This window comes from Mobula hypostoma, chromosome 16, assembly GCF_963921235.1.
Source record: "Mobula hypostoma chromosome 16, sMobHyp1.1, whole genome shotgun sequence".
NCBI classification, from domain to species: Eukaryota; Metazoa; Chordata; class Chondrichthyes; order Myliobatiformes; family Myliobatidae; genus Mobula; species Mobula hypostoma.
The window spans coordinates 69,032,863-69,045,459 of record NC_086112.1 but is presented as its reverse complement, the minus strand read 5'-3'; the positions used below and the strand labels follow the sequence as shown (position 1 = coordinate 69,045,459).

Genomic DNA, 12,597 nt, shown 5'->3' with positions numbered 1-12,597 from the left:
ATTCTCTCTTAGTCTCCACACACTCACCCCACCCTATCCCCGACACCATTTCTCTCACAGTCATTCAATGACCTCAACCACTCTTCTAGATTCACATGCACCTCCTCCAACCTGGTCTATCGCATTAGTATTCTCCATAAGATGGGCAGTACGAGCAGAATTAGGCCATTGACCCATTGGGTCTGGTCCACCATTTCATGGCTGGTTCATTTCCCTTTTCAGCCCTAATATCCTGCCTTCTCCTAATATCCTGCCTTCTCCTAATATCCTGCCTTCTCCTAATATCCTGCCTTCTCCTAATATCCTGCCTTCTCCTAATATCCTTTCATTTCCTGACTAACCAAGTATCTATCAACCTCTGCCCTAAATATATCCAATGACTTGGTCTCCACAGCTGTCTGTAGCAACAAATTCCACAGATTCACAACTTTGAATAAAGAAATTCTTCTTCATCTTCGTTCTAAATGAAAGCTTTTTTATTCTGAGGCTGTGTCCTTTGGTCATAGACTCCTCCACTGTAGGAAACATCTTTTCCACATCCATTCTGTTGAGGCCTTTTAACATTTGATAGGTTTCAATGAGGTACCTGCCCTCACTCTTTTGAATTCCAATGAGTAGAGGCCCAAAGCCATCAAACTCTCCTCATATGACAAGCTTATCAAGTCTGGAATCATTTTCGTGAACCTTTTTTGAACTTTCTCCAATGTCAGCACATCCTTATTCGATAAGGGCCCAGAACTGTTCATAATACTCACAAATAAGGCTTCACCAGTGTTTTACAAAGCCTCAACATTAGATCTGTTTGTAGGAAAGTCCTACAAAAAAAGGTAGCGGATTCAAACCAATACGTCATGGGTAGAGCCCTCCTAACCATCGAGCATATCTACATGAAGTACTGTCATAGGAAAGTGGCATCCATCATTAAAGATCCTTACCAACCAGAATGTATTCTTTTCTCGCTGCTACCATCAAGTAGAAAGTACAAGAGCCTTGGGACTCGCATCATCATCTTCAAGAGCAGTTAATATCCCTGTTCCATCAGGCTCTTGAACAAAAGGAGATAACTACAGTCATCTATTGAGATGTTCCCACAACCAATGAGCTCACTTTAAGGACTCTTTATCATGTTATTTCATGTTCGCATTATTTATTGCTGTTTATTTATATTTGCATTTGCACATTTTGAAGTCTTCTGCGCTCTACTTGATCTTTCATTGACCCTGTTATAGTTACTATTCTATAGATTTCCTGAGTATGCCTGCTGGAAAAAGAACCTCCGGGTTGTAAGTGGTGACATTTATGAACTTTGGTAATAAAATTTGCTTTGAACTTTGATATCAGAGTCCCCTCAATGAATGCTAACTAACAGCATTTGTCTCAGATATTTTGAATTTTTGAATTTTCTCTCCATTTAGAAATAGTCTATGCTTTTATTTCTTCTACCAAAGTGCACGGCCATGCACTTCCCGACACTGTATACCTTCTGCCACTTCTTAACCCATTTTCCTAACCTGTTTAATCCTTCTGTAGCCCCACTGCTTCCTGAAAGCTACCAGCCCCTCCACCTATCTTCGTATCGTTTGCAAACCTGGCTACAAAGTCATCAATGGCATCATCCAAATCATTGACATATAACATAAAAAGAAGCAGTCCCACCAATTGTCACAACAGAAAAGTTTCCTTTTATTCCCACTTGTAAGGAAGTTGTATTGACTCCTGTTCAGTTGTAGCCAGTCCAACTTAAAACTATACCAAGAAACTTATTCCCACTTTCCGAGAAACATTCCTGCTGTCTGGAAATGCAAAGTCCTCTCTCCAATTCTGTGCACTTAAATCCCTCATTTGGTCCTGGTAAGTACCAAGGCTTTGAACTCCTCAGACAGCTTTGGTTTCCAGAATTCTGTAATGTTTAACTGAGGCCTAATGAGAGATTTGTCAAGGTATATTACAGAGGTCCTGATTTTTGTTTCTCGTTGAGTTTGTGCACGAAATCAGGTATCGCAAATGCTTTCTTGAAAGCCGCCTTAACTTCTCTGCCATTTTCAAATAAAAAATAGTGAACATATTTTTATCTTTATTGCAACAGCTCATCAAGTAGTGTTTGTGTAATATCTTTGTTCTTCCTAAAATATATCACATCACACAATAGCATTACTGCATATTGCAGCTGTCATCTGTTGACCTCTTTTTAAATTAACGCTATTTTTAAGAATTTTATCAAGATTTTCATTAATTGCAGACTTGGAAATTGTACTGTATCCATGACAGATCTATAGCATAAAAAGCAATGATCCTCTGTTGTGATCAATGGTAAAATATTGTGGATTCCAGTTAAATGGGCCATCAATTAATCAGAGCAGCTGCTTATTTTGGACAACTCTTAAAGAACAAAAATTAATTAAGCAAACAGCAGGAATTTCCTTTGTTTATTTGGGACACTATCTCGCTTAACTGTTGTAGAACAGTTTCCAGCTAACATCAGTCATGTTCACTTGTGTGGTTTGCTACTCAGTGCTTAGAATGAACAGGTTATAAATAGCGATAGTTGCAAGTGTTTCTGTTCAAAAATTAGTGATTTTTATCACTGATAGCTGTCGAGAAATGTGCAGTAGGACATCAGAACTAGTTTCTTCACTGTGATTTCAAGCACTCGGGCTTGAAGACGGCAGAGGTGTCTTGTGGTGAAGATGAAACAATTTCACTATTTCAATAATTTAGGAACTATGAAGAATTTTAAGGTATCAACAATTATCTTGAATGTTACAATTTTAGAGGATGCAGTTGTTGAAAGCGTTGTATGAAGGCAGTCCATCGTCTGCTTTGATTTCTGTTCATTTACATTCAATGAAAAGGACACCAGTGTACACTGGAAGAACTCCTCTGACAACTAATAGGAACAGGTTAATGACACTGTAGTGGTATTGGTAGTGTTTTAATTCATTCTGTATTTTATTTAAATGCATAATTTGTTACTCAGTTAAACAATAGTTTCATTTTTATATATAGCTTTATTAACTATTTCCATGAAACTGCCACTTAATTGAGTCAAATGTACTGGTTCCAATGTATCCAATTAACCACAATTCATTGTATATCAGACCATCTTCACTTTAATTTCAGAATAAGCCTGTTAAAATGTGATTTTTTTTTAAAGCATTTTGTGATATAGGAAGTCCGTTTATCTATAAGGGATTGACAAGGCAACATCAGAGCTTGCGAAATTTTTCTATCAGCTTTACTCAGCAACCTTCCTCAACAAAATACTGGAAGCACTTATTGGTTTTGGTAGGGTGTCTAGCGAAGAAAAGAATAAAATCATTAGTTCCATAGAGTAATATACTCTGGCTTCTAAAACATGCTTCATAACCTGAGTGCTTCTGGCATCTTCTGTTTTTCTTTAAAGTTTTCAGCATCTGAAGATTTGTTTTTCAACCATGAATGTGTTCTCCCTCAATAAACAAAATTATATTATTATTTCTCTCTGATGTTCGTTTCCAGTGATTTGGAATTTGGTTTCTTGAGTATATTTCTGAAGTACAAAATTCTGGATATAATGTTTCTTGACCTGGTGATTTCTAAAATGTCTTTCTGTTCGATTCACCTAACCTGTTATTCAGTCATGTCTCTACAACATTCCTTCATTTTCCTTGATCTGTCATTGTTTAGTTTGTGACACTTAACAATTTACTCTACAGTACTTATCAGGATTGTTACATGTCACACAGAAGTACTCTACTAATCTGAATAATCAGATCCTCTTTGGTACCAGCTTCTCCTGTTCCATCATCTGCTCTTGCTTTCCTTGTTTGGCATCATTAGTGACCCAGATTATTTCTGTTGTAAACATTGAGTTTTGATTATGTTTTTGATGCAGTTCCTGAAGAGATCCCAGATGATATGATCCAGTCTGATATGATACCAAGCTGCAGTAGTCAGATCACAGTAAAACGAGGAGGAAGCTTGGGTTACCAGGTGCCTTCATTTGAGGATTCTTCATACTTCCGTGATCAAAGCCAAATCTCATTTACTGGGTAAGATCTTTAAAACAATAGTTCTTTTTGTTGGTCATTTACATTAATTATCAGATGTTATCGTCTTGATACTTAATAGGCTTTTATTTTTTGATGGTACTGAAGTTTATGCTCTTGAATTTGATCTAGTCATGTCTGTCCTTCCTATTAACTATAAATACATTAGTGGAAGCAGGAATATTCCATCAAGCCTCACATGCGTGCCCTGCCATTTGGTGATTTATGGCAGGTATTCTTCGTCAGCTTTACATTTCTGCGCTAACTTAATTTCAGTTGATTTCCTTTATATCAAAAGCATATAACTCTGTATACTACATTCTGAAGGACTGACATTTCTCTTTAAAACCCTTGGTTTTAGTCGCTCATCATCTTCACATCAACCCTGCCAAAGCCCACAATAATTTTGTATATCTCAACAAGTTAATTCTTCTATGTCCTAGTGAGTATTGGTATAGTCTGCTAAAACTACGATCATGGAAATCATTTTGGTGTGCCTTTGCTGCACTCTGACAATCAGTTGCATCTTTCCTTAGGAAGGCAGATCAAGTGTGTACAAAATATTCCAGATATGTTTTCACTAGGACCTTGTATAGTTGAGCAACATCTTTATTCTTGTACTCAAATCTTCATGCCAACCATGTATATCTTCCAAATTGCTTGCTCTATTAACCGTTAATCTGTGTAAAGTCACCACTGAACAATTGATATCTTTCAGTTTCTCACATTTTAAATCATGCATGTGGCTATTTCTTTTCTACTAAGGTGGATGACCTCAGATTTTCCCACATATTTCCACTACCATGTCCCTCTGCGTTCATGTAACTTTTCTATATCTCTGAAAGCTGTCATCCCACAATCGTCTTTGAGTCATCAACAAGCCTAGATATATTGCACCCAATCCCTTCATCCAAATCATTGATAGAGGATCATTAGTCACATGCAATTTACTCCTAAATTTTCAGTCTATTAAATAATTTTTGCAAGTATGTTACCTCAGTGTTAAGTTGTCAAACATTATTTAACCCCTTATGTAATCTATATTGGCAATGAGTCTGTTATTAGTTTTTACATGTTATGTTAATATTTTCTAAATAGATCCCAGCAGTTTCACTACTATCTGGCCAATAGTTTTCGTTCTCCCTCTTAGAGTGAGATTTCATTTGCTATCTACCAATCATTAGAACAGTTCCAGGATCTGTGGAATTTCGCAAGAGGATGACCAGAGCACCACTGTCACCACTGTTTTACTTTTTTCAAGCTATTAGGATGCAAGTCATCAGATCTAGGGGATTATTGTCATGACCAAAGGAGTGTAAACAGATTTGGAGACTTTTGTCATGTATTTATGTGATGATTTCAATGTTTAGACAGAATGTACCGCAATGTGTAGTAGCATCCAAAAAGACACATTTTTGATTTTCTATCAAACATTTTGCTTAAGTTTGCCTTGCTGCTTTAAGCAACTCCAGAAGAATTATGGGGGACCGTTAAGTCTCTATACTTTGGGTTTTTAGTTTGGAATTACCATATTAAAAAATCTTTAGAAGTTGGTATGTTTATGTTGATATCTAATCAAAGTATTTAACTAAAATATACAGACAGTCCCCAGGTTACTTAACCATTCCATTTTGGTGAATGGGGCCCAAGAAGGATACGGTGAGCTGCCTCAGTCACTATTAACTAGTGGCACTCACATCTACCATAATGAGATGCCTTGAGAGGTTCAGAATGGCTCAAATTAATTCTTGTCTGAGTAAGGACCAGGACCTGCTGCAATTTGCTTACCGCCACATAGGTTTATAGTGGACATAATCTCACTCTGCTTTGGAGCACATAAGCAACAGCAAAATGGGCTGTTGTTACTTGATTAAAACTCAGCATTCAAAGCCATTATCCCCTCAGTGTTTAGTCACAAAGCTCTACCTCCCTCTACATATGATTCTCAATTTCCTCATCCAGACACCATAGTTAGAATGGATCAATGATAACATCACCTTGAGAATGATCAACACAAGCGCACTCAAAGATATGTGCTTATTCATAACTCTACTCTCCCTACATTTGTGACTGGCTGAGCACAGTTGAAACGCTATCTGTAAATATGCAGATCACATTATTGTAGATCTCAGATGGCGCCAAAGAACTGTATAAGCATGAGACAGGTTGTCCAGTTGAATGGTGCCACAACAACAGTATTGCACTCTAATTAGCAAGACGAAGGAATTGATTGTGGATTTAAGGACCGGGAAGTCGGGAGAAAACGCACCAGTTTTCATTGAGGGTTCAGCAGTGGAAAGGGTGAGTGGTCTCGTGTTTCTAGTGTTACGTACCCCGTAACTGGTTTGCCAAACCAGCAGAAATGGACCACTAGTTGGAGTCTGGTTTAAAAGAAACTAATAAAGTTTTATTAAAGAAATAAGTAACACAGTACTCTAATCGTAAGGATATAAATGCAACAGGTTAGCAATGACAAAACACACATGTACACAGAACTAGGGTAATAGGAATCAACCAAGCTCTATTGCAGTCTAGGGGTAAAATGATCAGTCTCAAGTGACGCAGAGTTCAGTTCAGCTTAGTGCAGTTCGCAGTAATTGCTGTTGTGCCGTTGGGGGAGAGAGAGAGAAATGCAAATTTGATTCAAGCAGACCTTTGATGTTCTTCTCAGTTGGCTTTCGGGCAGACCCTTTTATGTCTTCTAACCTGCTGTGGTCACCGCCTGTGACCCCTCCATTCCGGATATGACCGTTCTTCTGCGTTGAACCCGGCACCCAGGCAAGGGCGGATACACACACCAGGTTCCCGCCGATCGTACCTTTTCACCCCGTGAATCTATGGTCCGTTCCTGCAAACCGGACCTCCAAACTCCTACCAACTTGTTGGGGCACACCGCTCTTCCAGAGTCTCGTTTTCTCGTGGTGTGTGTCGTGCCTTAGCGAACCTGTTCTTTTTATCTCCCTGCTGGGGTATCGCCTGTCAATCAAACTTCAAACAGTTCAGGTTCAAAGCAACCAGTCTGTTAATATTCTGAATTGCCTCTTTTCGTTATCTCTCTCTCTCCTCTCTCATTAACATTTTGAACGTTTCTCCATTGTCTCCCTTATATCTCTCTCTCTCTCTCTCTCTCTCTCTCACATTAGCATCAATCTTCTGATAACTTGGTTTTTCGTCACACCCCTACCCTTCAAAGGATTTTTACCGGGGTAAAAATTATGGGCATGAATACATTATTAGATACACACTAATATACAGGGTCATCAGATATTCGGCTAATACAGAGAACTTTAAGTTTTCAACACCTTGACAGACAGTCAGCAATCACATTGTCCGTTCCTTTTGTATGTGTTATTTTAATACCAATTTTCTGTAAGACCAGGCTGCACCTTTTGTTTTCATCCTTCATAGTGGCCAAAAACACTAATGGGTTGTGATGAGTGTAAATTATCAGTGGTTTCCGTGCCGGACAAATATAACAAAGGTCGTCCCACACAAACTTCGCATTCTTTGGCAAGAGCTTAGTAAGAGGGAGGGTAATTTTCGCAAAGTTTTTTCAAAACTTCCGATAGTACCCCACCATCCCCAAGAACCTTCTCAGGGCTGTCTTGTCTGTCGGGGTGGGGACTTCGGAGGTAGCCCGCACCTTAGCCTGCATCGGTGCCAGCTGCCCCTGTCCTACCACAAATCCCATATGTGACCTTCTCGTGGCCAAATTCACTTTTTGCGAGGTTCACTGTCAGGCTGGCTTCAAACAGCCATTTAAACAGCTCCTCTACTGCCACAATGTGCCCCTCCCCACCAGCACGGGTATATTCAAGAGGCAGTGCAAAAGGAGACATGGTTCTTAAGGACTCTCACCATCCAGACATCTTGTTACTATCATCAGCGAGAAGGTACAGGAGTTTGAAGACTTGTACCACACACTCAACAATTCAGAAACAACTTTTGCCCCTCAACCCTCAGATTTCTGAACAGCCATGAATGCTATTTCATGCCTTTTGGTTTTTTATTCTTTATTTATTTTGTAACTTATAGTAATATTGCAAAAACAAATTTCACATTTAAGATGTGATAATAAACCTGAGTCTTTTCTGTGAGTCAGAAATGAGCAATATCAACAACTAACATAAACATTATTTGTCTTTCCTTGTGTACCTACAACAGTACTGAATTATAAATTTGCACATGCAATAGTCGATTTGGCCTTATTTGATATTTTTATAAGTGTCGATAGAAAAAATTGCTTTGTTTCTTTCTGAAGCAAATCTTGGCCTCTGCTGTAAACTTGCAGCTTGTTCTCTTAATGGCAATGGTGTTTGTTTGCTTCCTGTGATTCATGGCTATTTGAATTGACCAGCTGCAATCCTTTTCCATAACTTTTGAAATTGTTTATATTTCCGTAACTAACTTTACTGTTATGAAACAGTCTCCTAAAAAAAATTTATGGGTGTATTTATTTTCTATAAGTCAGATCTTCAACAGCACAGGGAGACCCTATAGTTGATTAAGTTTAATTGAAACAGTGCTGTGACCTTGATTTGTGCATGTTATTGATCATCATCGTGATTGCATGAAATTTATTGTCTACTTTTAAATAGATCAAATTTCTTCCATAGTATTCTGTATGATGAATCGCCAAACGATGATTTGAAAAAAAGAATTTCGGAGCTGGAGAATGAGCTGGACCTAACAAAAGAGAAGGAAAAGCAAAACGTGCACTTAAGGGTCAGTTATTAATAAAATATTCTTGACCTGATATACTAACACCGTTTTTCTCTCTCAATAGATGCTACCTGATTTACAGGGCATTTCCAATAGTGCTTTTTCTTTTGCCGAAGATCATAGCCAAAATGGTTTTCCCTTTCCATCACTCATTGGCAATTGGTATACATTTCCCAAAGCTAAGTAGCCTGAAACGGTTTATATTTGACAAAGTGATTCCTTGGTCTTGGTTCGCTCTTCTTTGGAATAACAAATTGAATAAAGTGCATCAATTGGCCAAGTGCTAGCTCCACAAGGCATGAAAAACCTGGCCAATTCTTAAAAGTTGATAAAGATGGAGAGAGTATATAGCAGACCTCTCTGCCTGTCAAATCTGTGAAGAAACTTTTTGTATGCTAATCAATTAAGAGTCCAGATAACCTACCAATAGATGACAATGGGATGTGGGAAGACACAGGTGCAGTTAGGGAAGTGGGTGAACTCCTCAGATAGCACAGAGTTGGGATTGAAACTAATGTGTATAGAGCTTTGATGAAACAACTCTACTGTGACTACCTCATGAAAATGTAAGCAAAATACTGTGTTGAACTTTAATGCTAATTTTACACTATCTCTCGTCATGTTTAAGTTGTGTTTGAAAATGATTGAAGATTGTTTAATGTTGTTTCGCTGCACAAGTGTTAATTGATGATGAAAAATGTGTTGCTCTGGATCTGATTCAGCATAATAAAAACTACTAAGATAAAGACCACGATAATATAAAAAATATAAATGCAAACATACGATTGCTTGGTTGTATATCCGTAAAGTGATGCTAGGCACGGGAGTGTCTGGGTTACATAAGGTGGCTGATGGGAAATGAAGTAATGGTCGTGGTAGGGTGAGTTAGTGGGTGGAGGGGTTGATTGGCCTTACAGCTTGGGGGTAAGTAAATGGTTTAGAATCGTGTGGTCCTTGTGTGTATGCTATGTTGCCTCCTCCCTGATAGGAGTGGGATAAAGTCCATGAGCATGGAGAGTGGGATCTTTCATGATGTTACTAGCCCTTATACGGCACCTTCTGTATATGTATCCTCGATGCTGGGTAGGCTGGTGCCAGTGATGCATTGGATAGTTTTGACTTACCTACTGCAAGGCAGTTTCTGTAGAATGCAGTGATGTACCTTGTTAGGATACTCTACTCCGCATCTGTAGAATGCCATGAGCATAGATGTCCATAGTCCAGTTTTCATCAGCCGCCTTGGAAAGTGAGCTTTCCTGATTGTGCAGGATTTGTTCTGGGACCATGAGAGGTTGTGCAAGATGTGCACTGCCAGGAGTTTATGATAGTAGAGTCCCTGAATTTTTTGCAAAAAGATTTGCAAAATGAATATGAAAATTGAAATTGAAACAGGTTGACTAGACTTCCCCTGTGGGGGGGGGGGGGAGGAGTGTGACCAAGGTGTTCATAATTGTAAAAAAAAATATGATGGGCTGAAGTTCAAGGAGACACTTCCACTTGTTGGATTTTTTAAAACTAGTTTTTATGAAGTCAAAACATTTGTTAATGAATAGTGATTTTGAAAGAAACTGCTTCATCCTCTGAAGGAAGCAATTAATTCAGAGAGGCATTAGATTGTTGAATTTTACGTGAGGTAAATAACATTGATACATTAAAGGGAAAATGAATGGAAGTGATGCTAAGAAGAGGCTGAAAATGAACATTGCTACAACTTGAAAGAAAATTAAGCAGCCTTTTTCTGTGCTATAATTGTATGTAATGAGCTGAGCTCCATTATAATATCTGCTTCCCTTGCCCAAGTTCTTATGTCTGCTTTATCTTTTTTTTTTATTAGAGTTCTGATTTCTCTCAACATTTAGTTTTACTTGTCCATTACCTCTACCCCTGTCAGCTGGGACTGACTGACAGCATTTAATTTGAAATTCTTGTATTTGCCTTCTAATTGGAATATCTTCTGATACCTTTGGAACTCGGATCTTTTCCTAGCGCAGCGTTTTTCTGAACAAGTGATGTACTCAAATATTGAAAGCAGGTTTTCAGCTGCTAATGGAATTCCATTAGACAATTTCTGCCCCTTTCTAATAAAAGTTATTGCAAAATTTCCATACGCTATATGGAAGCACCTCAAAGGGGTTTACAAAACTGTCATTACAAAACTTGTGATGAATAATCTTGCAATTGTGAGCAACCTTCTAAATGTTGAAATTTTTTTGCCTTCAAAATTCTCAGATTAGTCACATTCATGGTTTTCTTTTCGTGCTCGTACAGTGGACTCTGGTCCTACTGTGTATGCTGTTTGGGAGAGGGTGAAAAAGTGAGCAAAAAGTTTAGTCTGCAGCACTCTTGTTCGGTTTTAAATTTTAAATGCCTTACAGCAAAGAAATTTTTTTCCTGCCCATCCCTTGTTTTGGGTGGCCTGTTTAATTGCCTTTGCACGAGCAGTTTTCTAGCAGTAAAAGGTGCTTAATGTGTTTTCAACAATAAAGTGGGCTGAAATTAGATAGTGGTGAAATTGTTGCAGGCCTAACAAGGTGGGACCAGAACGCTTCACAGTGTATTTTACTGGTGGAGAAAGAGAATCGACTGGGGAATGCAAATCTTAAAAAGTCTGGGGAAGGTCCAAGCACACATTAGGTGCTATCTGGTACATCGGAGCAAAGTGGGAATAGTATAAATAGTAGTTTACTTTTTAAAAAATTTAAAGAAATACAGTCATTTAATTTTAAGCAGTTTAGTACTTCTACCCCCACCTCTGGTATAATAATGCAGTCTCTGCAATGCCAGTCTTGCCTTGAGTTCGGATTGACAGAAACTTGCTCACTTGGAGAGTTCACATGCGAGTAATGTCAGGTGATCTGAAACCTTGGATTAAGGTGGCTGAATCTGGGGAGGTAGCTGATCTGTGATATATTAGAGAATTAGCAGAGGTGCTCTAGATCTCCCTTAGGGAGATACTGTGCACCCCAAGAGAGCCATGGGTTGAGACTCCAGACCAGAAATAAGGAGACAAGTGGGTAACAGTGGGAAGGAAGTGCAGGATAAGAGGTGCACACTTGTGCAGGGGCATCAACCCCAGAGTTGGAAGTGTCCGACCATCTTGAACATCTAGCGATGCTTGACGACGACCATGAAACCTCGGAGTTGGTAGGTTGAACAGAGAGGCCCCAAAGGGCAGGGCAGGAGTTGTTGCCTACCAGGTGCACAAGCAGGAGACCTCCCTGGACAAGTAGGTAAGCTCCCAGACGGAGCTGGGGTGGATCCAGTAGCTATTGTCTACATCAGGACAATTGACATAAGTAAGGGCAGGCTGTCCGTTCAACGAGACAAATTTAAAGAGTTAGTTGAGAAGCTTAAGGACAGAAATGTCTTCTCAGAAGTTCTGCCCTTGCCACGCACCAGTCCAAGTAAGATGGAGGAGATTAGAAGATCTAACGCATGGCTCAAATGACGGGTGTAGGTTAGAAGGGCATCAACTGGGGCCCAATGGTGACAAGAAAACAACCTTTCCTTCAACGTCGCAAAAACAAAGGAGCTGGTTGTGGATTACAGGAGGAATGGAGGCAGGCTAACCCCTATTGATCTGGGGTTTAGAGGGTAAACAGCTTCAAGTTCCTCGGCATCCACAATACCGAGGACCTCACGTGGTCAGTACACACCAGCTGTGTGGTGAAAAAGACACAACAATGCCTCTTTCACCGCAGATGTTTGAGTAAGTTTGGTATGGGCCTCCAAATCCTAAGAACTTTCTACAGGGGCATATTTGAGAGCATCCTGACTGGCTGCATCACTATCTGGTGTGGAAACTGTACCTTAATCGCAGGACTCTGCAGAGAGTGGTGCGGACAGC

General features: G+C 39.3%; 1 protein-coding gene across 3 annotated transcripts in view; it reads left to right on the top strand.

The window, feature by feature from the left end:
• The window catches only part of LOC134357473 (centromere-associated protein E-like), a 158,802-nt gene that overhangs the window by 50,282 nt on the left and 95,923 nt on the right, over positions 1-12,597 (top strand). For 2 of the 3 annotated variants that reach the window (XM_063069090.1, XM_063069089.1), the window contains exons 15-16: positions 3,875-4,031; positions 8,627-8,753. In XM_063069090.1, the coding sequence (XP_062925160.1) occupies positions 3,875-4,031; positions 8,627-8,753 (284 nt within the window). The remainder of the gene's footprint in view (positions 1-3,874; positions 4,032-8,626; positions 8,754-12,597) is intronic. The other variant, XM_063069091.1, reaches the window with a different exon arrangement.